This window comes from Pelodiscus sinensis, chromosome 2, assembly GCF_049634645.1.
Source record: "Pelodiscus sinensis isolate JC-2024 chromosome 2, ASM4963464v1, whole genome shotgun sequence".
NCBI classification, from domain to species: Eukaryota; Metazoa; Chordata; order Testudines; family Trionychidae; genus Pelodiscus; species Pelodiscus sinensis.
In genome coordinates this window covers 169,430,393-169,456,696 of record NC_134712.1, presented here as the reverse complement: position 1 = coordinate 169,456,696, position 26,304 = coordinate 169,430,393, and the positions used below count along the sequence as shown (strand labels likewise).

At 41.3% G+C, this 26,304-nt stretch overlaps 1 protein-coding gene across 1 annotated transcript in view; it reads left to right on the top strand.

Moving 5' to 3' along the window:
- The window catches only part of EEPD1 (endonuclease/exonuclease/phosphatase family domain containing 1), an 83,392-nt gene that overhangs the window by 46,397 nt on the left and 10,691 nt on the right, over positions 1 to 26,304 (top strand). The window contains exon 3 of the mRNA XM_006124057.4: positions 22,050 to 22,160. Within this exon, the coding sequence (XP_006124119.2) occupies positions 22,050 to 22,160 (111 nt within the window). The remainder of the gene's footprint in view (positions 1 to 22,049; positions 22,161 to 26,304) is intronic.

Sequence of the window (26,304 nt, the reverse complement as noted above, 5' to 3'; positions counted from 1 at the left end):
AAATGTATTGTTCCCCAATAAGAACATAATTTAGGCCAGGTGTACATTATGGAATTGATCTAAAGATCAGGTCTTAGATGACATTGACATGTGGTCATCATTATCTCTGGTGATTACTGTGTGTTTGTTTTTCAAATATCCTTACACAGCCTCTCTGGAATCCAGTAATACCAATTTTGATCCTTTTATTTTGGTAAAAAATTAAGATTATTTCCCGTTCCTTGTTCTTGATATTTTGTCATGTATTTTCCCAGATGTGTCTGAGTTGTTAATGATGTTGGTGCCTTGATCCCATTTCTCCTTGAGATTTTTTTAATCCTGTACTGGAGAATACTGTGTTGACTGTAGGCCATGGCTTCTCTATTGAGTATTAGCAAGCTTGCGTGTCTGCTGATACATTGGTTTCTATGATAAAGGACTCTGATATTTACACTGCAGGTATGACTCAGGGTTGCTATTTTCTTGTCAACTTATTAGAAGTTTTAATACTTAAGATAATGTTTTCTGTTCAATAGTCTTTGAAAGTGCTGTGGTCAACTGGAATGTGTGGATTGTTCATTAGAGGAGTTAAAAGTAAATTGTCTAGGTTGGAATGACTGATGTTCTTGACAGGCTGACCCAGGCTGAGGTGAAAATTGGGTTCATGCACACTGGATTTCTTACTAGGGTTAATGTCCTGTGGACTTGGTACGTGGGTTAAGTATATATGTGCCTGTTGTTCTCTAAATTTCACCATACTCTTTACTCTGACATTTTGTGAGGGGATGTGCACAGAAAGCTAAATGATAGAGAGAGAAATCTAATCTCTCCAGGCAGCTATGTTTCCCTGCCCTCCACCCCCAAATCATATGGAGATAGAGCTGATTTTCCCTTTAAAATAACATAATTATCTTTGTTTTAAAACATGTTGCATTTATCTGCATTGGCCATAATCCCAAAATACAAATAATTCCTAGGATACATGTTCATTTTTAGTTCAGGGTGCCTTTTGTGAAACTCTGTTTGTTATTGTGATTCAAATTTAAGTGAACTGGTTTAAAAAGGAGGACACACATCTTTTATGCTCACTTCCTTGCCAGTTTGAAACAGTAAATGTTGAGATCAATATATTGCATCTGCATAGTAGGTGTGACCATACCTGTTGATGCAGAATCCTGATATAGAACCACAGAGTTATCAGTGAAATACAATGGGTGTGGTGTTGAGCAGGCTGATTTATTTCCTATAAGGCAAATGTCAATTGCATAGTAACTGATATTGAATTCTGTTTGCTTGATAGAGATGTCTTTAGTATTGGGTGCTGCATTATTAGCATTACCTGGTGTTCCAGGGAAAATACAAAGGCCGGGAGAAAAGATACAACTCTGTTACATTCCCTTTTCTAGCTGTGTAATTATTATTGCAGTTTGCAGGGGATTTCAGGCACTTCTAGCATGTTGTTAAAATGCTGAGTTGTGCAGTGTTGTCTCTACGCTAGTGTTCTGTGGTCTGCAAAGTGCATTGATAGGCAGAACTGTTTAACAAGAAACTATTTCCAGTTTTCTTGATTCAATACAATATTTTCTCCTGACATTATGTGCACGTACTTTGACAACCTCTGATGAGTTAGAATGTCAGCTGTTTTTTTTGTCTACTTTTGAGTAGATTGAGCCAGATCAGTCTTTAATCATGATTAAACACATTGTAATCACTGTGCTTTCTAAATCCCTTTCAGAGCAAAGCCCTTTTTTTGTGAAAGGACTGTTAAGCAGAGAAGAGTTCAGTGTTTGAAATACAGCTCATGTTTCCTATTTGCATGTTTAAGTACTAACACATCACTTCTTGTGCACAGGAATGCTCCTATGGGTACGTCTAGACTACATGCTTTTGTCGACAAAGAGTGTCTAGACTATATCCAGTTCTGTTGACAAGGCAAGCCGCTTGTCGACATGACAGTGTAGACGCAAAGGACAGTGTACATGCAATAACGCCTTCTGTCGACAGAACTTTGTCTACAAAAGGCGTTATTCCTTGTAGAATGAGGTTTACTGCCGTCGACAAAACTGCTGAGTTATGTCGACAGAACTCAGCGGTAGTGTAGACGCAGGTATAGTTTTGTCGACAAAAGTCTGCTTTTGTCGACAAAACCCTGTTGTCTAGACACACCCTATGTGTACGAGTCTGTGTGCACTTATCTGCATAGGACAAACAGAACCTGGTTTAATAATATCTACTGCCCTCATCATGTTAGTATCTGACCACGTCACAATTATTAATGAATTTATCCTTACAGCTAGGATTACTATATTTGAACTTTCAAAAAAGAGGACACTCCTGAGAGGGAGTGTATCTGTATCAGTATCTACCCACTCACGTTGTATTAATGTGTTAATATAACACATTAATACAACGTGAGCATATACAACGAGTAACAGTGAGTACACAATGTGAGTATAGAAAAGAAACAAGTGAAAAGAAAATTCCAAATCCATTACCTCTTGAGTCCTTTCCCGTGTTTTTTTCTGCAAAGCCTGTTTAATCTTGGGGTCCACACGAGAGGCCATTCTATTACTTTAATTCTCCAGTTATGAATTCCACAAAACTAGTTTATGACTTGGGAGGTAGGGGAGATGAAGCGATACTTCCCAAGTCAAAAGGAAAGCAATCGGAATTCCAAGTTCCAAATCCTTCAAACCTCCCTGAATTTGGATGTAAACTTTGTGTCAGTCTTGTGTTATCCTTTTTAGCAGTCCAGCAAAATTGGCAATCTGGGAAATAATGAATTTCCTCAATTAGGTGGTGCTCAATTCCTCTAGGGCATTTCCCCTTTGCTTATCCAGTATACAAAGGGTGGAAAGAAACATCCAAAACGTCCTTTCATCCTATATGCTATTCAGAAAAATCTTCAGGCAAAAAAAGTAAAATGAGGAAGCAATAGTAGCAAAAGTTTCTTCAGTCACCCAGGAGGATAATCCGGAAGATTAAGGCATCTCATCACTACATCAAATTCAATGAGGAGGGGGCTGATTTTCAGGAAAATTTGAGGAGGTGGTTACTGATTTTCGGAAGAAGGACCAGTTAAGTGACTTGGTACATAGGTTGTTCTGGCTGTTAAAGACTGGATCCAGGTTTTGTAACAGATCTGGTCAAATTTGGGGGAAACACAGGTTTAACGATTATTTGGTGTTTAGGGAGAGAGGAAGGAAGTTGGGATTAGAGGAAGTGCTGAGTGGAGTCAGGCTGAAAGAAAGGCATGGTTGGGCCAGTCTGGGGTGGACTTGAAGAGCAATGTTTGGAAAAGTGGGGTGAATAATTGGAAGCAAAGGGCTTTCGGGGGTAGGTTCGAAGAGAAGTGGCCTGGAAGGATGCGGGAATCAGGGGATAGGTGAGTTTCTGGGGCAAGTCATAAAGGGATCAGTCGTGTGTAGGGAGAGGTCAGGGGCCTGATGGCAGTCGGGAGAAGTGAAGTGTCAGTAGTCGGGAGGGGTAGTTCGTGAATAAGGGCCGGGGATGTCTACGCGTGGCATCCGCGGTAACTGATGAGGAGCAAGGGGTGTGTCAGGGATGAGGCCAGGGTCGCTCAGGGATGGCCATGCAGAGGGGCTGGTTCAGATGGGTGGCGTGGGGCTCAGAGAAGCGGGGTCCATGGTGGGGGCGAAGGCCTTTGGAAGGGAGCTCCAGGGGGTTCCTGCTTTCCCCTCGCTTGCCCATCAGTTCACTGTTACACCTTGGTTCGGTGATGTGATGTGAGCCTCAAGGGTTAAAGCTGACTATCCAGTGAAAACTACTGGATGATGGTGAAACAAATGATTTTTATTAAGTGGTCAAAACCAGCAATTAACAAGTAGGTGTTTGAACTAGCAATTGCTTAGTACTTTTACAGCGTAGAAAAGCTTGGGCACAATTATACCCAACTGATTACAATTCTTTGATTACAATTCACTTATATCAAATCACTATTCCTAATTCGCCTAAGACAACGCAGCATACAAATAAAAAATACAAAAAACAAAGCCAAAATAATGATGATAAAAGAACCATCCAAAGCCAGCCCCTCTATGGTTATTTTAGGACAGCTGGTGGAGTTAGTTATAAATCTACTTTTACAACTTAACAACTCCGGGGCTTCTATTTCTAATACTTATACTTAACCTAAATACAACACTACTATGCAACACAAAATTATACAATTTACACAGCGTGGTTAACAGAACTTAGATACACTTTACAGAATTACACAGTGAAATTAACACAACTTGACTATTAATTAAACCAATAACTAATACATTTAAGCAATACTTACAAATCCAGAAACGATAACGACACAAAGACACACTAGAACTCGGAGCATGCTCAGGACTCGTGCACCCCTATATTTGATTCGAAGGGTGGGGAGGCAGCCTCAGGGTGATCAATCCTTTAGCCAGGCAAAAAAAAGACACGTGCCCTCAATACACGGAACCTCCGTCGAACAAAGGGATTGAGGGTCTTTTATACAAAACTTCGGTATCTGTTGCCATGCTAGGGTCTGCATTTGGCAGGGCCTGATAGGCTAGTGATGAGGTAGTATGACAATACTGCCCTATAGAAATTTTCGTGATGTATGCGTGATCCCCTCGTGGACAGGACCAGATGGGGCATAGTTAGTGTTAGACAATTATGTTTTATTACCCTATGTTTACTTTTTCCCTTGCCCCTAAGACTGGTCAAGCAACGGTCAAATGAGGCTTATCTGTAAGCACTATCTAGTCATGCTCACCTCCCTATTTTTTTGGCGCCTGTGAGTCCCAGAATGCCTATAAGATCAAATTCCATTCACAAAACTGCATTGTGCTGCCCATGTTCCTCTGAGTATCTGGGTTTTGTGTGAGGGGCCTTGTGTGGCAGGATGGGCTATACGCGAAGGCTATGGACAGAAAAAGCCTGCTTTACAACATTCACCAGACGGCGGGCTCCTCTGTGGGGCTCCGGGCTTCCAGCTCAACGGCAACGCTCGGGGCAGGTGGTGTTTGAAAAAGAATGAGCAGGGCAAAATCCCAGACATTTTTAGATATTTCAAAAACCTGTCTGGATGGAGATTTAAGGACCGTAAAGGAGAACATGTTTGGGAAAGACAGGCTGCATGGTGACCCTACTTACAGCACTCCATAGGGGTATGGAAGAATTATTATTCTAATTTTATACATTAGGAATGGAGATGCACAGAGATTAAATGACTTTCAAACAGTTACACCAGAAGTCCAGCTGGGCCAGAATTGAATGCAGGTCTCCTAAATCCAGTTCAGTGTATTAACCACAAATTTTTCCCTCATGGATGTAAGTTTTATTGACTCAGCAAGAAATGCACCTACTTAGACCAGTACTGCATCTTCATGTGTGCGTTTTTGTGAACTGTAAGCTAGTCATACATTTAGCATCCAGTGCTGAAACCTTTAATCACCCAAAACTCCCCCGGATATTAATGGGAATTCTGACTAATAAAGGCCACCGGACTGATGAGTTTTGTCTCCCATATGACAATCACTCTATAAATGATAGTATTTCAATTAACACAAATCAGGGGTTGAGTCCCATCTTAGTTATTGACTGTGCTTAAAACTTGACTTTTTTAAAATCTGTTTTAACGTCTGAATATATATCTGTGCTGTATATACTGTAGTGATACAGGGAGGCAGCATAATAGTTTAAAAAACAAGAGGAGATACCCAAAGACCTGTGAGCCTAATTCTGATTCTGGCACTGACTTACAATGTAATCTATAACAGATCATTTTACCTCTCTCTACTTCCCATTCTGTAATGTCGGGAGAATAATATTTAATGTGCCTATTTCACTAAGGTATTGAGGCATAATCGCTTAGTGTTGCTGAAATGCTTTTAGATCATTAGCTGTAGGGCACTATATAATTGAGAAGCATTATTTATTTATACTAGCACATTTATACCCATTGTCCTTTATACCACAGTTAGAAAGTATTGAAAAACTGTTTGCTAGATAAAGTGTGCTGCTATTTTGTGTGGAGGACCTGAGGTGGAATTTTTACTTCCAATGGAGTCAAAGTGACCGCAGACAGTACATTGGCCACACATCAGGAGGAGAATGTATCTTTTTGAAAACTATTAAGATTTAGCAAAAATTCTTATACCAATTGTAATTTTTAAAGATTTAAATAGCAGTTCCAGCTGAGACTGTATAACAGTGTGCTATGAAAGACTCAGAGCCTCAACACATATTGAATTTATACTTGCGTCATTTTCTCCCATGGAATAAAATTGAGTGTGAGTAAAGGAATCATAATCTGACCCTTAAGCATTTGTAGTTTCACATCATCTTTTCTCATTGTCAGTTTAGGCCTGGGGACAAGACATTATGGTCTACGTTATCACAGTGCCCTGTGAGAAGATTACAGATCACTTCCTACAAGTTTCATGCTTAAACACTTCATATATCAATAAAATACAACAGCAGTTAAGCCACTGCAGGAGAGGCGTGCGGGAGAATGCTGAAGGCATTTCTAAATGGTGCTGTACTTTTCCAGTCTGTGTGCTAAGAGAAAGTTTGCTTTGGATACAGCTTGTTGCCAGAGGAGAAAACAGTTCTGCCAGAAGCAGTTGTAAAAGGCTCATCCTGCCTAAATTTGACTTACCCGTAGGTTTGTTTTGTGAACATCTCTTGCTGAAGAAGGAATGGCAGCTCTTCAGTATTACTCCTATGTAAGGTCATAGGGCAGAAGATACACCAAAAATGTTAAGCAATGAAAACGCAAAACTAACATGCTTCTTGTTTAAGAGAAGACTGAGCAGACAGAAAGAAGAAGTGGGTTGTTATATACTGAATGGGTAGAGTGCTAAAACTTCCTGATTATTATTTTTAAATGGAGTGAATTTGATGCTCCGTTTAGTACTATGTGGAAGCAGGGAGATGCTTTATGAGCATTCACACAAAGCTCTTCTCAGCTCACTTATTTTCATTTGGAGTAGCTGAAGCAGACGTAGCTTCCGTTCAGACTGGCATAGGGTTTTTGTGAGGCATGTAGGTTAAAACACTTGAAAACTGAAAGGCCGGGAAACCTGTCAAAGTGACAGTGGTGATGGGTTGTTTACTGCAGTGTTTTGGCCGAGTGGAGGGTAACTGGGTCCAGTCCTTTCCACTTCCCAGCATATTATCCTTTTCTAAATTCATCCTTAATGCAAGTGGCGGTCTAGCTCTTTACCTGCTAATATGCAGGGTCTGTTCACCAGCATCATGTAGGCTACAGCCCATAGCAAATATGGGGAGCATGCACTGCAGGACTAGAAGTAGTGCCCTGGTCCTATTGGAGTTATTGTAATTGTTGTCTTGTTCTCACCTTGTTCTCTTCTTCCTGCCCTTCTCTATAGGTCCTTATACCACACTCATCACTTATAGTATCCGAGCATCTTCAGTCGTATGTTAAGCAACGTTACTATCCATCTGTCGTGTTGTCATCCCCAAAGGATGAAGGATGTGCAGTGGATTAAGTAATTTGGTAGGAGTGCCATGTTTTGGTTGTGTGGGTGGATTTCATTTGTTAGTTTGTCTTGTTTTATATAAATATACTTATTGCTATATATATTAGACAAGAAAAGTGCCTTACACCTGGAGCAGAGTGTCTGCTACTGAATCACTAGCACCACTTTGCAATGTTGACAGAATCCCAGCACGTCCTCTCACTCTTCTCTACTTCCTCCAGCATTTCTCCCATTGCATATATTTTCCCTTCCTTCTCTGGCAGTCTTTCAGGGTGCAGGATGATAAAACCACAGGGAGCCTGTTTCTACCAGGAGACTTTATGGGGCATGGCCTGCCCAGAGTTCAGAGCTGCTCCTGCTCCTGGCAGAGGTCCTTTGGCTACTTCATGTGTGTCCAGGCACCTCAGTGGTGGTGGTTCGCTCTTTCATGCCTATTGAGAATAGCTAATAGGTAGCTAGTGACAGGGAGAAGCGATGTGGTGCATCATGCATCATGTGCTCCATTGGGCAGTTCAGGTAAAGAGACTGACACTCCTCTGGGATTCTATTATCATTGCTCCCTTTCAAAACCTGTGGCAAATGTACCCTCTCCCACAGCACGGCTGGGCTGCTCCAGGAGGCGCTGTGTGTATGGGAGTTCCCTATCAGGTGGCACAGCTTCATGCCACAGCTTTTTCTGGATTCTGTGCTAAGTGCATGACTGGGCCTATTGTGACTGTAGTCAGGATTTGAGCCAACTGCACCATAGGTGAAATACGCCCTAAAATGTACAGGCCAAGGAAGAACAAGAATCAGTGGACACATACTTGCTGCCATCCATGTAGTTTTCCTTCACAGATAGTATATGGAGCCCTTATTCTGTCCTTTTTGGCCGACCTGGTTGCAGAAGACAGTGGGAAAAGCAGCAAAGGCCAACAGCTCCAAGACTAGTTTTAGATAGTTGTGGGTTTTTTAAATTTACATAGCAGCAGGAGCAGCATAATATCAAGCTAAATCAGCTTTTAGCTGTCTAAGTGAATGACTAATGCATTCACTCTGTATGGGGAGCCTGACCATTAGGACTATTCAAATAGCATTTTGTGCGATTAAAGTACAGCAGGTCTCTTCTTAAATGTAATCAGCGGACAGAGGGCAACAGAAGGAGAAGACACAAAACTCTGCCCTTTTCTTTTCCTCCTCCTAAAAATGAACAAGCAACAGAGTCTTCCATTCCAGCAAAGAATCATTGTCAAATCAGGACTCTACCTGAAAATTAAAGATGTGAAAAATATTTATAATGAGAAAGGAGGAGACAATGGCAGGAAATTTGCAAGAAACTAGTTTTTGTCATGTGTAGTGAAGTCTTTTGAAATGAAATTAGAATATATTTACCTAATAATAAGCAACCCAAAAGAAATAATGAAATATGATGAAATCTGTTTCCATGACATTATGAAGTGCAACTTAATGTATAGTAAAATGAAAAATCTATGTAATCAGTGCTTACTGGAGGATGCATAAAGGGGTAAATAATTGTGATATGGGAGAAAACTATTGGTTTGTATATTTTTCCTTTTTAGAGCAATGTTTCTGAAATTGCTAAAAACAGATAAAAATGTTTTCCCCTCTTCCCTTTAAGTTTTTTATATGTAGAAGTACAATTTTATCTCAGCCCTGGAAACATGTCAGTACACTTTTTAAAAATCTTTCTTCAGATGAGTTTCTTTTTACAGCTCCTTTATTATTTCATCTTGCTCAGTGCAGTGCTTGTGGCAGTAGGAAGGTGAATAGTAGGCCAAATCTTGGTAAATCGATACTGTACATCTTTTATCATTTTTCTTCAGCATTGACCAGGAAACTAATTTTTTTATCTTGTACTTCAGAGAGAATTTCTCTATTTGGCTTGCAAATTAGGGGGCAGATACTGATAACCTGACTCCTCTTGAGTAATGCCATTGAGTCCTCTATGATTAACGTACTACTGAAGGTGAATAAAGGTAGAATGTAGTATTAAGGTCTTGATCCTGCTCCATAGAAGTCAAGGGAGTTTTGCAATTCATTTTAGTGGCGGCAGGAACAAGCTATTAGTGCGTAAACTTGAGAGAGTGAGTATTTTCCCATTCCACTCCTAGGCTATGTCTACACAGCAGCATTATTTTGGAATAACTGATGTTATTCTGAAATAACATAATCTAAAATAATACAGCAGTTATTTTGACATAATGTCAAAATAATGTTAGGCTGCAGGACTTCTTACACCGACTCCTGTAGCCCTCATTTTATGAAGAGGAAGGGAAGTTGGAGGAAGAGTGCTCTTTCTCGGACTTCCTGCTGTGTAGGCACTGCTAAAAGTTCAAATAACCTATTTTGAATTAAGCTACGCAATTGACGTAGCTCAAGTTGCGTAGTTTATTTTGGCTTTAGCCCTGCTGTGTAGACATACCCCTACTGATTTCAGTTGCTCATCACATTATAGGAACAGGCCCCAAAAGAATATACCTGAATGTTAAGTTCCTTTTAACATCTATTGCATTCTGCATGGTTTCATTGAGCAGCTTCAGAATAATAGTGTAAAATGGAGTATGTATATATATACCTTTGCTAAACATACAGAACTTTGTTTTGTTGTTTTGAATTTCTTCTTTTATATTTGAATCTATATCCAGGTTGATAAACCTGTAACACTTTTTTTAATAATCTGATGTGTTTTTATTATTCTAACAGTATCACTAATAGGATCCAGCAAGCATTTATGTATTCCCTGGAAGAATGTGTACAATGAAATTCAAAGAGAGAGATTGTATTATAGTTTTTCTGATGGCTAAAATGGTAGAAGAGAAAAACTTTCCTTCCCTTTCCAGAAACTACCCACTGAAAAAGAACTGAACAGCTAAGCGGCAATATAGAAATAAGCAAATAATTTAATTTTGAAATTGTCATGTTCTTGCTCCAGCCAGTTAAATGAGTAGACCATTTTATAACTATGTGGAAATGATGACTGAGTTCAAGGAGTCATTTCTTATAAGAATTCTTTGATGAAAAGATCCAATCATGATCATGAGGACTTCCCCTTTTTCTGCAGTATTTAGATATTTAAGTAATCTTGTTATTTATTCTTATATTGATCCTTTTATGCATAAATCAGATCAAAACATTGTTTTATGTGAAAGTACTTCAGATTATTTTCAATATTTAGTCACTCACCTTCGAAACCTCTATGAACCAATAAAATTGCCTGTATGTATTAGAAACATAGGAAACCATGAATATTTTTGCCATTAGTTTTATTTGGTATGTGTTCTTATACAGTAGCCCCAGCTTCTGGGGTCATGTTGTTACATGGGTATCTCAGCTTTCATTTAAAATAGAATTAAGATTCTAGCCCTTATGGTTGTGGAAGAAAGCTTGAAAAAGTGAGCCATTAGAAGCCCCCAAAGCAGAAGGCAGCAAATAAAACAACATTTTGCTCATGAATGGGGGGAGGGAGGCTGAGAGGGGTGTGAGTCATGTTTTTGAATGCTTGCAATAGTGTAAGAGCATGTAGAATCATACCCTGCCTTTTTCCCCATACCTCCTATTAAAGCTCCAGAATTATCTGTGATTGTCTTCTTCTGGGGAGAGGAAGTTTACATTATTGTCATTTTACAGCTGATTACTGTCCAGTCCTTGAATTCTAAAGGAATGTGTTCAGACCTCATTATGCAGCAGGATCTGATTGGGCTGGATCCTGCATAATTTAAATCAACGGAAGCATCTCTTATTTTTCATATATATATTATAAGGGAGCAAAACAGCAGGGTACGTAACCAGCATGTATGCAAGAGGGATAATTTTGCACCAAATAACAAACTGGTTGAGAAAAAGTCTACAGTCCATTTTGAGAGCAGAAGATTGATAGTTCTGTAGTTTCTTTGGCAATGGCAGCATAATGCTTACAGGGCATGATTGTATTACGTTTTCTGTTAGCTGTTGCACATCACTGCCCTGCACCAAAGACGTTACGCTTCTCTGTCTGTCTTTTGAAGACCTGTAAGAATATCTTCTTGATATAAATAGTAACTTTGTTTAGAATGAAGTGAGGAAAACACAAATGAAAGCTGTTCTGAACTGTTATCCCAAGACTCCTGTGGTTAAAGGATAGACACAGGACTATTTTTGTAGACTGTAATCTCTTTTTAATCAAATCTTCAAAGATAAAATGTGTAATTTCCTGTCAGATATTACAAAGGAGGCTTCTGTGAGGTAATTGTGGTACATTTTTGCTCTGTGTTCCCATACCAATTAAAACTCGATATTCAGTTTTCCAAAACATCAACTGGAGTAAGAAAAGCAAATCCCTTGGGATTTAAAAAACCCAAATCTTTACGAAAGCTGGTCAGGATCAAGCACCTTCAGTTCATAAGTGAAAATAGGTTACTGTGCATAAGGATAAGGATTTTACAGTAAAATAACAAAGGGATGCTATATCTTGCCTCAGCTGTGAACACCGTAATTATAGAATTCATGCAAACACAATAAATGAATAAGAACATAAGACCAAAGATCCATCTAGCCCAGTGTCCTGTCTTCCGATAGTGGCCAATGCCAGGTGCCCCAGAGGGAGTGAACAGAAACGGGTAATCATCAGGTGATCCCTCTCCTGTCATCCATTCCCAGCTTCTAACAAACAGAGGGTAGGAACACCAATCCTGCCCAGCCTGGGTAATAGATATCGCCGCACCTGCAAGAATGCTTCACGTTCTAATCTGGTTCATTGTAACTAGTACTCAGCTCCTAGAAAATCTCTAGAACAATACTTGCGTAGCTCCAAATGCAATGAATGGGGAGATAGAGATGCCTGACAATGTGATCTACAAAACTCAGCACATGAGGTCGAGAGCCACCTATGCTAGCCAATGAGAGATGCCAACCTGAGGGTTTTGTCTTAAGCCCTATCCTTCTCACAGAGATAATTGTCTGGCTCTTATAGTGCTCCTCAGGTCAGAACACTGTTCCTGGAGTCCCATGGCTTAGGTGCCCAAGTCATTTTTTTGGTGAGACTGAGTTGGGCATCTGCTTCACTCCACCCCAAATGGCTAGAAGAAGAGTTGGTGACCCCATAATATTTCACCTAGTGGCTAGAGCACTCAGTTGGGATCTGAGGGAGCCAAGTTCCATTTGCCCCCCTCTAGCAGGCAGGGAAAAGGATTTGAACAGTGGGTTTCTCATCTCTCGGGAGAGCACTCAAGCCAGATAGAAGGGCAGATAATGGGAGTCATGGGGCCAGAGAGAAAGAGGGTGAGACTAGTTTTGCAGTCCAGTGGTGAGGGCACCCATCTGGAAAATGGGAGTTCCAGGGTCCAGTCCCCCAGTTCTAATAACTCCTTATTTATCCAGAGTGGACCAGCTTCAGCAGGGAGAGGCTAAAGGAGCCCCATATAAGACCATCTCATAGTTCAGTGGTTGGGGCTCTCTCCTGAAAGGTGGGAGTCTCCTATTGAAATCTTTGCTCCCAATTAGGCAGAAGGGAGACCTGAAACTGGGTCTCCCAAATCCCTGGGGAGTATTTTTAACCACTGAACTAAAAGGTATAAAGTGGATGCTATCACAATCTCCTCCTGCAAGATTTTGAATGAGACATGATCTGGTAGACTGCCTCTTAGCTTGCCTATTGAATTGGGCTCTGTGGGCAAGAGAGGCAACTAAACACCTATTTTCCCCTGGTCCATGAATCACCCTGGGGCTTAGGCAGGCCACCTCCAGAGGGGTAGCAGTGAGTGTGCCTACAGGCAGAAATGTCAGCACAAGGAGAATTGTTACTGTAAAAACCTAGGCTCCAAGTGAGGTTAGGTACCTAGAGGGTGAGGCAACATCAAAGCAGGAATCATAGGCTACGTCTACACTGGCCCCTTTTCCGAAAGGGGCATGTTAATTTCACAGGTCGTAATAGGGAAATCCGCGGGGGATTTAAATATCCCCCGCGGCATTTAAATAAAAATGTCCGCCGCTTTTTTCCGGCTTTTAGAAAAGCCGGAAAAGAGCGTCTAGACTGGCCCCGATCCTCCGGAAAAAAAGCCCTTTTCCGGAGGATCTTATTCCTACTTCAAAGCACTTCAAAGTAGGAATAAGATCCTCCGGAAAAGGGCTTTTTTTCCGGAGGATCGGGGCCAGTGTAGACACTCTTTTCCGGCTTTTCTAAAAGCCGGAAAAAAGCAGCGGACATTTTTATTTAAATGCCGCGGGGAATATTTAAATCCCCCGCGGATTTCCCTATTACGACCTGTGAAATTAACATGCCCCTTTCGGAAAAGGGGCCAGTGTAGACGAGCCCATAATGTGTTTCTGTCAGGGGATGAAGCGCGCTTATACCGTTGTGGAGCTATGCTCTGGGACCTAATTTTAGCCCATAGCTTCCATTGCTCCCCAAACACTTGCATGGTTTCTTGAACAATTTAAATAGCTGCGCTCAGGCTAACATTACCGTTTGCTCCAGGACAAGTGAGTTGTGCAGATATAAGTTCTGACACATGCATGGGCATAATTGTTACAGTTTTTAAAGTGCACTTGCAGGTGTCCACAGGTGCAACATGAGGACTGGTGTGTAAGCGTGGGCAAAGTCTAGAAATTCACAAGATGAGACGGGTTAGAGGACCAGCTGAATGTCTAGTGCTGAACTGCCCTGTCTCCATTTCAGTCTGTAAAAGGGTTCTTTTGTGGATAAATTTGTTCATGAAGTACTTTGAAGATGAAAAGAGCTATTTAAGAGCTAGTTATTGTTAGTTATCTAGCAATAGCATTAGGAGAAACAAATAAAGAAGCAGACCTAGGAAGCCTATCCAAAGCCACAAAATTCAAGGTGACTCTTCTATGCTCTGTTTTTCAAAGTGACGTGGCAAAGAGGGTAGAAAGGCAAAATGAGACAGAGTCAAAGTTTCCATAAGTTTTGATTTTGGTTTTTGCTTTTGAGTGGTTGTGTCATTTTTTAAACTTACATTCATTCTTGCATTTTACTCTGAACTTATGTAACTCAGATCCTGTAATCCACAAGGCTGTTATTTTTAACTTGAACTCATACAATTAAATCAAGAATGAAAGGCAGACAGCTTTTTCCCAAAACCTACCTATTGACATGTCTGTGATTGGAAACATATTTCATGTGGTTTTCCTCTCTCTTTTGTAAATACCTAATAATTAGTTGTTCACAGAATGTCTCCAAGTTTATCTTCCTTTTATGCAATTTCATTGTTAATGAAAAAAACATTAAAAGACCATTAATAAAGCCTTCCTGGAAAGGGCTAAGTGAATAGCTACATATAAAGCACAATGCTTCAGCAAATGAATCCTGATTATGTGCATGCTTCTGTGGTTACCATCAATACAGTAGGTGAGTACTTCCCAAACATTAATGTATTCACACAAATGCTATGGTTTTGGAGAGTAGTATTACCCCCATTTTACAGATAGGAAACTGAGGCAGATAGTGGAACTTGGGCAAGCTGCTTTTTCCCCTATGTCAGTAGGAATTTAATCCAGATGCTCTGAGTCCCCATCAGTGTTGTAGCCATGAGACCCATTGCTTACAGCCAGCAGATAAGCAAAATGACATTAAAAGTTCTGATGCACCTGTGCCCTGCAGTTCGTATAGCGTCTTGTGCCTAGACAAAACGGATGTAAAATGCTACCCCTCTGCATAAGGGGGTGGAGAATTTTGGTTTGATTACATTTTACATGCACTTTATACTTACTTTGCCCTAGTATAAATGACTGCACAAGGTGCAGGGCAATGGAGAATCACGGAGGCCCCTTGCGTTTTGCTGTTTATACAAATGATCAGTTGGACAAAAAGGCAAAAGAAAACTGTACTACTTTTCTCCTCATCGCAAAAGTTTTCTAGCAGCAACTTGTTCTATTCCCTGAAAAATCAATGTCAAATCAGGACCTCAACTGAAAGTGTGAGAAAATATATTTAAGAAAGGGAGAACTTTAAACCACCTTTTCTCCTTTCTGTTGGCTGTCACAGCATCAGTTATGCCACACTAGGCCTAGCTACATCCTGTACCTCACCCGTGGTAGCTCAGATTAGAACTACAAGGCTACGTCTAGACTGGCATGATTTTCCGGAAATGCTTTTAACAGAAAAGTTTTCCGTTAAAAGCATTTTCGGAAAAGAGCGTCTAGATTGGCACAGACACTTTTCTGCAAAAGCACTTTTTGTGGAAAAGCGTCTGTGCCAATCTAGACGCGCTTTTTCGCAAAAAAGCCCTGATCGCCATTTTCGTGATCAGGGCTTTTTTGTGGAAAACAAATCTGACCTGTCTACACTGGCCCTTTTGCAGAAAAGGACTTTTGCCTGAACAGGAGCAGCATAGTATTTCTGCAAAAAGCACTGATTTCTTACAGTAGGAAGTCAGTGCTTTTGTGGAAATTCAGGCGGCCAATGTAGACAGTTGGCAAGTTTTTCCGGAAAAGCGGTTGATTTTCCGGAAAAACTGGCCAGTCTAGACACAGCCCAAGTGTCTTGCTGTGATGAGATATTCTTGTTGGGAGGAGAATAAAATGCCATTCCTGGGTGAGAACAGTGAAGAAGCAAATAGGACTTGAACACCAAGTTCAAGAAGCATTGCTTTAGCTTGATATCAGCTCCAGGGGCAATGGGAAATGTAGCAATCAAGGGAGAGTCGGGGAAGAAGAGACCTAGGGAAGGGTACATTAAAAACTGGATTAGGAGAGAGTTATCTCTGGGAGGCTATGTGAAATTCTGTTCATCCTTCATTTTTGTTGTATCTTCTTAGCCTTTAAAGCCTATATGAAATAAAAAAGCTCATGTTTAAGGATGGAAGCTGATTGCCAGAGGCATCCATAGGCAGAATTGCACAATTAACAAAGCATATTTTAGATCTCTTAGGTTTACCTTCCTCTGAAGCACACAGCACAGTATTGGTTGCTGTAGGAGGCAGGATATCAAATTCGATGGTTGCTTTGTGCATAGCACATCCTTGCCTACCATGGTAAAACATGTCATTGATTGGTCCAGCTCTCCTTTTCAGATACCACAGCAAGCATTCACTACTCTTGGACTTCAAGTGTCTGTCCTCACATCTCTCTGCCTCCCCTCAGCTCTGCCTTTGCTAATGTGTACCTCTTAAAATATCTGAAATCACTGGCAATTGATCACATAGGTTTAATCTGTAATTCCTGTACTCTTCTTCCAAATTGATTGATTTGATACCATTTACCCGTTACCTCTACACTTAAGAAAACACATTTCTAGGGATTAACTACCTATTTCCCTCTCACTGCCCTGCTCTATCAAAAAAAATTATTAAAGTTGCTGAATCAAGAAACTTTTTAAAAAATCTATAGAAAAATGCATATGCAAGGCCTTTTTTAAAAAAAGAATATGTATTCCCTACCAATTTTAAGTGGACGCAAGGTCAGCATTACTTTAATGAAGTATATTGTTGTTTGCATTTACTGTAGTGCCTTTTTGGTTCAAAATCCTCCATGGCAATTTAACAAACTGGACAGCTAATTGCTTTGAGCACCTTTTTAAGGTTCACATTGATTACTGCATGGAAGTGTGCCGTGCTATATTAATGGGCTTGCAACAGACATCTCTTGAAGTCGTTTTTCATTTTTCCTTTTCAGCCTGCATTATGCTTTTGTGTATGAAGTGTAATGATCCTCCAGAATGGAATCATGTGCAAACAACAAATAACATATCCTCACACTACTTTATAACACCCCCAAGCTTTGTTTTCTTGTGTGATTTGTGGTTTCCATGTGGCTTGCGGGAGAGCACACCCTTTTCTGAGACAGAAGGTGTTTCTTCACCTCAAACAGGCCCTTGGCTTAGCCTCGATCCCAGTGCCTACACTACAGAGAAGTTTTAGGTAGGTTGTTTACTTTAGAAATTCTGTCCTTTGGAAACAGGTTTTGAGGTCTAGGTATGAGTCATCAAAGTGTGCATAATGATGCCTTATTAATATGCACAATTATTCCATTTTCTCTTTTAGCTCTTTCCACTGAGTGCTTATTTTTGTTGGTCAACAGGAACAAAAATTGATTATTTGCATCTTCAGTAATGACAACTAAGGTCAAATATTAGGAAAACTTGCAAAAGAGCAAGCTGCTAAGGGTAATTGTCCAATCACTGCTATTGGCTACATTCCGGGTTATGCTCAATATACATTCATGGACACAGAAAATAAAACATCTCCTTGTATATTGTGGTAGATGGAGTATACGATTACTGAACCCCTTGACTTCCCTTCCAAATGTAATAATTTTGATTTGCTGCAATTTTGGGGAAATCTGGAATCTGAAAGGTTCTATAGAAGAGACTAGAACGTATTTTCCTATCAGGACATACTTTTGATCAAGAGTTTTGTGTTAATGTTTAATGTTTAATGTGTTAATGTTTCTTGTCTATGTAAAGGATTCTCTAAAAATGGATTACTAACAGATCTAATTTAGAGAATGAATAAAGGATGGGTTTGTTTTTCATGTAGACCAAGCACTTATTTGTATATTCATATTAAAAATACAGGTTGTACCCCTCTGGTCCGGTATCATCGGGACCTGACCAATCCCGAACAAGAGAATTTGTCAGGCCAGGGGAGGTCTCCTACCACTACCGCCAAGCCCATCCCCTGCTGCTGACAGGCTGCCCCAGCAGGCATCCCTGCCTCACCCTCTCTCCCCCCAGCCCGGCTTATTTGACTTATTCACCTCTATGTATGGGTCCGAGTGCCGGTGATACCTTTTAAAGTCAACAGCAGTCCTACTTACAGCAGCTTCATTAATAAATAAATTAAGATACAGATCTACCTTTTAGTGCAGGGGTCGGCAACCTTTCTGAAGTGGCATACTGAGATTTAACATATTCACAGATCTGTGTGCCGGGCAAAGGAAGTGGGGATGCCTTATTTTCTGAACTAGCTGCAGCTAGGGAGAACAATTTAATTTAAATTATGAAACAGAGTCAGCATTTTAACTTTCTCATGTTAGTTTATCAAACTTCATTTTAAATAAAATAAAATAAAATATTATATACAATACAAAAGGTTTCAGTGTTTTCTTTCTTTATGGCAGGAGTGGGGAACCCTTTTTGGCCTGGGGTCACTGACCCACAGAAAAATCTTTTTTTTTTCTGTGGGTAAGTGACCCCCCAGGCCAAAAAGGGTTCCCCTCCAAGTGAGAAGAAAAAAACAACACACAAGTGAAAAGCAAAAAAACTCCTCCAGAAACCACCAATGCTCACTGCTGTGGCTCCAACTCAGACACCTCACTCCTCTGGTGCCCCAGCCTCATGGTGTGAGGGAAAGGGAAGGGGGTAGACAGAGGTTCAGGGCTTCCCATAGGCCAGATTTACTTTTCTGGGGTTTTGGAGTTAGTGGATTTTATGGACCTCCTTAGATTCTGGGGTGGGGACAAAATGAGGGGCACAGTGCACGAGACAGGACTGCCAGCAAGTAGGATAGGGATGGGGTGCAGGATTTGGGAGGGAGGTGGGGTGCAGAAGTAGGCTGGGAATAAGGTGTCTGGCCAGGTGGAGGGAACAGGAGCAAGGGAGGGTGCAGCATGTGGCCAGGAGGGAGGGTGCAGGAGTATCATGGATGAAGGAGCAGGGTGGGGTGTCTGGCCAGGAGAGAGATTGCAGAAACAAGGTAGAGTGTCAGAACAAGCTGGGGGTGCCAGGTTCGGGAGGAGGGAAGTGAGGGGATTGGAGTGTGGGGGTCTGGGTATGAGGGAGGACCTTAATTGGCTTCATGCCCCCTTGCAGCAACAGCTGCAGCCACGCTGTCCTGGCCCAGCCCCGGAGGCCCAGCTGCCGCTGTTGACACAGTCCAGGGCCGCCCTTGAGGCTCTGCTGCCACTGTGTTCTGGGACCGGCCCTGAGGCTGCAGCCCTTGTGGTCTAGGACTGGTCCTGGAGGCCGGAAGTCCCGCTGCCACAGCCACATAGCCCTGGACTTGCATGGCTGTAGCAGAAGTACCTCCAGCTTCCGGAGCCCCAGCACTCCCTCCTCTTACCACATCCTAATCTGCTGCAGGGAGGAGGGAGCGCTCTCCAGCAGCTGCACTGAGGAGGCGGGACGGGAGTGAACTCTCTCATGCATGCTGCTGAAAATCGGCTTGCATGGCACGAGTGTGTAGGTTGTGCTAGGGGGCAGAGCCTGGAACTGCCTCGTGGGCCGGATCAAAGCCCTAGGCGGGCCGGTATCCACTTCATTGAGAGGCTTTTGCTCACCCCTGTCCTAAGCACTGTATAGTCTTGGTTTCATTGATAAGCACAAGCATGGTGTTAGTGTAGTGCTACTTCATGTTACAATCAAGTAACTCTAATCACATAATGCCCAAAGCCCTTTGCATTTCTTCACAATTAAAAAGAGATACCAAACACTTCAACTCTTGATTTAGAAACTAAAACTGACTCAGCCTTCTGTTGGGTAGCATATTCCTGAGGCATAGATGCTAAAAGCTTGAGCCTCAGCTGAGCCTAAATTAGAGACAAGGCTGTCCATCAAGTCCACGGGTTCGGACTTTATTTTAAAAAAGAAAAATAAATAGGTGTGAGAACTAGGGATGGTAATAGAATAGTCGAGTAACTTCATGAATTCTTATTGGTTAGTCAACTATTCTATAGTCCCTGAGGGCGAGGCCGACAGCCAGTGTGCTCCGACCTCACTCCCAAGGAGACCCCTGCCACTCTGCGCTGCTGCCACTGTATCAGACAGCAACACGGGGTGCCAAATGGGAGCTGGTCCAGTGAAGGGAGCCAGTTTAAAAACCAGCTCCCCTTGTGGATGCGCTGCCTGTCACCCTGTATTGCTGGCTCTGATACAGACGCAGTGGTGCAAGGTGGCAGCAGCCCCTGTCTAGGGATGGTCTGAGCTCCTGGACCCGGTGCAAGCCGGAACTGAGCTAGGCTGCCTGCCGGCCCAGCGCCTAAAACGCTTTAAATGCAGAGCTCCAGCTGGAGTAGGTCCCGGACCCGTCGCAAGGCAGGACTGAGCCGGGCTGCTGGCCAGCCTGCTAAAAATTTTACTAGCAAGTGGGGAGGAGGGGAGTCTATAGCATTAGCCTATAAGCTTTTGCTTATTGGTTAACTGGTTAATCGACTACACTTTTACATCCCTAGTGAAAACCTCAGAAAATAGTAAGCTGGTAAGATATGCAGCCCCAGTGTTGTTATTCTAAGCCACAACCCCAACCTGGCAATGAGTTCCATGCAGGAGACCTGTACTCCTACAAGCAGGCCCATTGAAGCCTGTGAAAGTCTGCATGGGCAGCATGGTCTATCTGCACTGTTCGGTTTGAGGGATTGGAGCTCTGGTTATCATTTGCCTTATAAACCCCTCTTTGTTGCTTTTAGCTTAGCCCTATGTTTTGGTGTGACAGACATCATGCAAGGTTTCACCCAAAGAGAACTTTTCTCACTGAAAATATTTGTGTTTTTGCAGAACAATATACCAGAATAGTGCAAAGGGTCTGGAACAGGACATGGGTCTGGCTCTGTGGTTATGGCCTAGAAGATAGAGTTATAATAATTGGAAGCAGGCATAAAAGGAATTCTTTTAAAATATAACGTGGCTATTTCAGTTTCACATCATTCTTAGTAGAGACTTTCAAATACTCTAACTCCTTACAGTTACACTAAAAGGTCTGGAGCTTTGCATAAATTAACTTGTGGGTCAAATGTTTTAAATAAGTTACAATTATAGCACCTTCAGTGAGTTGTTTTAATAAAAGTTCTAAAAATGTCAAAGTGAGTGAAAGTTGGTGCAGACTTTGGCTCAGTCTTCCCTTTATGCAAACTCTCATGGATGTTAACGTTTCAGAGTTTCTGTTACGTGCTAGTGGCATGTGCTTGTTCTCTCTGTGGCTATGTCTAGACTTCAGGCTTCTTGCACAACAAGCTTTTATTGGCAGAGATCTTCCACAAAAACTTCTTGCGCAAGAGCGCGTCCACACTGCAAAAGCACATCAAAAAAACTATGGGCTTTTGCGAAAAAGAGTGCCCAGACTGCATGGAAGTTCTCTCGAAAGTAAGCACTGATTGGTATGTACAGAATGGCCACCGGGGCACCTGTGCTTTTTCCTTTTTCCTCTTTTTGCACAAACGTCCCCCCCTTCCCCATCCACACATGCCTTTTTGTGAAAGTGCTCTTTCGCAAAAAGGCTTCTTCCTTATAGAAAGAGGAATACCAATTGCACAAAAACCCCTCTGTTCTTTCGATTCTCTTGCGCAAAAACACACTTGAGGTGTGGACGCTCTGCGAGTTTTTGCAGAAAAACTCTGTAGTGTAGACATAGCCTAAGTGACCGAGCCTGCCTTTCCAGAGTTCGTTCAAGCTGTTGCTGTATGAAAACCCAGGGGCCAGATTCAGAGCTGGTATAAATTGACATCACTCCATTTAAGTCAAGAGAGATATGCCATTTTACACTGTCTGCGGAGCTGGCCTCGCATCTGTAGGCGGCATGTGTTTAATATTTCAATAGAGGTTATAGTCTGTCATCTCTAGTATGTCTGTTATTAATACTGCTTTACAAGGCTGCTTTATTCTTGTTTAAGGAAGAAAAAAAAAATCTCTACAAAGCTTTTTCTTTTCCTTTGCAGTTTTGTATGGAGTTGAACCAGCCGACTCTGCCAAACATCCGTAAGTGGAAGGGCCCTAGAGGATGCTGGAAGGGTGTTGTTTCCGAGAAACCCACAGGCCAGCTATATAAGGTACATTAATCCCCAAAACTTGACCTTTTACTTCATTTTGTTTTGCTCAAACCAAGGACATATTTTTAATTTGGGCCAAAACATTCTGCAATTTGCAGGGGGCGGTGGTTGCAGTTCTCCTCAATTTTGAGCTGACTCTTTCTGTGATATTTGATTTTACTTTTGTTGTTGATTTTTCAAAGAGCAATTTTTCTTTGTGTAGCCAGGAAGCAAGGAAAAATACATATTTTAAAAAGAAGAGTGTGTGGCAAAGACCATACAATAGGATACAAAGATAGTCCTGCATTCTGCTTGCTGACATCTTGAAGTACAGGCAGTCCCCGGGTTACGTACAAGATAGGGACTGTAGGTTTGTTCTTAAGTTGAATTTGTATGTAAGTCGGAACTGGTACATATTGTAGGGGAAACTCTAGCCAAACATTTCTCCAAAGCTCAGTTTTATTCTCCCACACCTCACTTCCCTCAGTCCTTTATTCTCAAGCTGAGGTGTCTGCTGAGAAAAGCTGCTCCGCGTCTCCCTGGTCTGCTGGGGGGGAGGGGGAGGCGCTAGCTTCGCATCTCCCTGGTCTGCTGGGGGGAAGCAGCTAGTGCGGGGTTGCCTCACCCTGTTTGTAAGTAGGGATCCGATGTAAGTCGGATCCATGTAACCCGGGGACTGCCTGTACTTGCTGAGTGCTATTCTGCTGGTCTTTTTACCTTGGTCCATGATAAAATTTTGGCTGGAAGTTTCTAATCTTTCCAGTTTTCTTTGTTTGCAAATCACAGGGAGTCTATTCAGTGTTCTTTTGTCATCTGGAAAAGAAGCTCATGTTATGTGTTCCATAAACTGTATATTGCATATGTTTAAAGTACACTGTTTGCACTTTTCAAAAATAAACACTTCTACTGCAGTACTTCCAATATTTCGAATGTATATGGAAGCAAAGTATTCATCCTGTTATGTGTAAACCATTATTTATTGGCACCCACCACTGTGTAAAGTATATAGAATATATTTACACTAAGCTAAATGCTGTCAGCCTTACTGAGGTTGTGTAGTGTTTTATTTTTTGAGTAGCTTATTCCAGTGAGACTACATGAGGAGTAAGGTACTCACTCTTCAGCATGCCAGGATCTGGTCTGTTGTTGTTCAGTAGGGTAATTTACAGGACACTTATAATTATAAGATTGGGTATTCTGCACACATCATGCCATGAAGATGAGACATGGCCCCATGAAAGGAAATGAATTGTTTGTGGTTGCACATGGGATTATTTTCAGTCTATTCTGGGTACTGTTTTAATGTAATAGATGGAAACGGTTGTGTCCCAGTAAGTACTTCATCACAGTACTGAAAAAAGAACCCACAGCTTTGTTTTTCTTCTCCACATATGAATCATGTTCCTATTCAAGTTTGAGCATGGTTTGTTGTGACAGTTGTTGGGTGCTGCAATGGTTCTGAAGTGGAAGCTAAATGAAAAAAGAAGCATTTCCTTTACAAATTAGACATAGCTACCAGGACTAACTGAAAAGTCGCACAAGCATAATAAGAAATGTATTGTAGCAGCCACTGGAAACCCTATTTGAATACTTTTGAATAGAGCTGTCAAGCACTATAAAAAATTAATTGTGTTTAGTCACGCTGCTAACCAGTAATGGAATACCACTTATATAAATATTTTGGATGTTTTCTACATTTTCAAATATACTGATTTCAATTATAACACAGAAAACAAAGTCTATAGTGCTCCCGTTCTATTTATTTTTAATTAAAATATTTCCACTGTAAAAAACCAAAAGAAATAGTATTTTTCAGTCCACCTCACACAAGTGCTATAGCGCAAACCTTTTTATCATGAAAGTTGAACGTGCCAAATGTATGAACAAAACACTACATTAAAAAATAAAACAATCTATAATTTTAGTGGCTAAAAGTTCCCTCGATCCTACTTCTTCGGCTAATTGCTTAGACAACAAGTTTGTTCACATTTATAGGCGATAATGCTTTCCACTTCTTGTTTGCATTGTCTTCTGAACGTGAGACTGGACATTCACATTTCACTATTGTAGCTGGTGTCACAACGTATTTATGTACCAGACACACTAAAGATTCATGCATCCCTTCATGCTTCAAGCACAATTCCAGAGGGCATGCATCCATGCTGATGACAGGTTCTACTTGATAATGATCCAAAGCAATGCAGACCAAGGCATGTTTATCATGTGAGTCAGATTCCACCTGCAGAAGAAGGTTGATTTTCTTTTTTTGGCGCTTTGGGTTCTGTAGTTTCCGCATTGGTGTGTTGCTTTTTTAAGACTTCTGAAAGCCTATTTCACACCTCATCCCTTTCAGATTTTTTGGGGTACTTCATATTCTTTAACTTTAGGTTGAGTGCTGTAGTTATCTTTGGAAATCTCACATTGGTGCCTTCTTTGTGTTGTGTCAAATCTAGTACGAAAGTGTTCGTTTTTAAAATGAACAACATGTGTTGAGTCAACATCCAAGATGATATATGTGGCAGAATGTGCGTAAAACACAGAGCAGGAGACATACAATTCTTCCCCAAGGAGCTTAGTCACAACTGTAATTAATGCATTATTTTTTAGCAAGTATAATCAATCAGCACAGAAGCATTTCCTCTGGAATGGTGGCCGAAGCACGAACAGGCATACAAATGTTTAATATATCTGGCACGTAAATACCTTGTAATGCCAGTTCCAAAAGTGCTATATGAACACTTGTTCTCACTTTCAGTTGATGTAAATAAGAAGTGGGCAGCATTGTCTCCCTTTAATGTAATCAAACTTGTTTGTCTTAGCGATTGGCTGAAAAAGTAAGACTGAATGGACGTGTAGGCTCTAAAGTTTTACATTGTTTTGTTTTTGAGAGCAGTTATGTAACAAAATCTACATTGTAAGTTGCACTTTCATGATAAACAGATTGCACAATAGTTGTATGTGGTGAACAGACAAATACTATTTTTTATCATTTTTACAGGGTAATCTTTGTGATCAAGATAATATAAAGTAAGCACTGTACGCTTTATATTTTGTGTTGCATATGAAATCAAATATAGAAAAACATTCAACAATGTTTAATAGATTTAAATTGTTATTCTATTGTTTTATAGTGCAATTAAAACTGTGATTATCACAATTTTTTTAGTTATCTGCGATTAATTGACACCCCTACTTTTAATTTGAATATGTGACAGAGCCTCATTGTATGCACAATGAAGTAATCCATTTCAAGGCATTTTTATTCCTTGGTTAGAAGATGAATGGGGTACAAGAAACCAAAGAGTTATGTGAATTTTCATTTGCTGATTTTAACTCCAAGATGTCGCTGCACCTGAGGGAGAGCGTGGTTTTGTTAGTACACTGTGCTGGGACTCAGGACATCTGGGTTCATTTCCCAGCTCTGTGAGACTTCCTTTGTGACCTTGGCCAGGTGAAGTTGATTTACTCTCTATTCATCAGCTCCCTCTCTGTAAAATGGGGGAAAGGAGGAGAAAGGAATAACTACTCTTCCTCTGTTGCCTCTGACTATGTGCTTGTGCACCTACCGCAACAGAACTCTGAACTCAGATGACTTCCAGACACTGCTATAATAATTATAATAATAATAATTAATCATATGTAGGGTAAAATGAAATTGGTGACTTCTTTGGCTGAGCCAAAGAAGTCTCTGGATTTTACTGCTGTTGTCAACCATTAAAATCTAGCTCAGAGTGGATTAGTTGGCTCATCTTGAAATTTCTGAGAATTACGTTCTAGAGCTTCCACCCTGCCAAGGGACCTACAAGAAGACTCTTTGCTCGTCCCCAAAGTCCCATTGGCTTCGATGAGACTCCCATCCCCATGGTGGGACACCAATCCCTTTGCAGCATTATGATCTGTTGTAACATCTTAAACATAGACCAGGGCCCAAGGCTAGATGCAGCCTCTGGCTTGCCTGGATCTAACCCTCGAGGCTCAGGGCTTCCGCCCCCAAATTGGGAAGTGCTGGCATTCCAGCCCCCGTTTCCCCACCATGGGGCTGGAGCACACAAAATTTATTAGTCTGGGTCCCCCTACGCTCTGGTGTGCGAGGAAAATGTGGGCAGTGTCTTTCTGCTTTTCAGTCAAGGGCCACATCAGTGAGGGTTAGGTTTTTTTTTCCCTT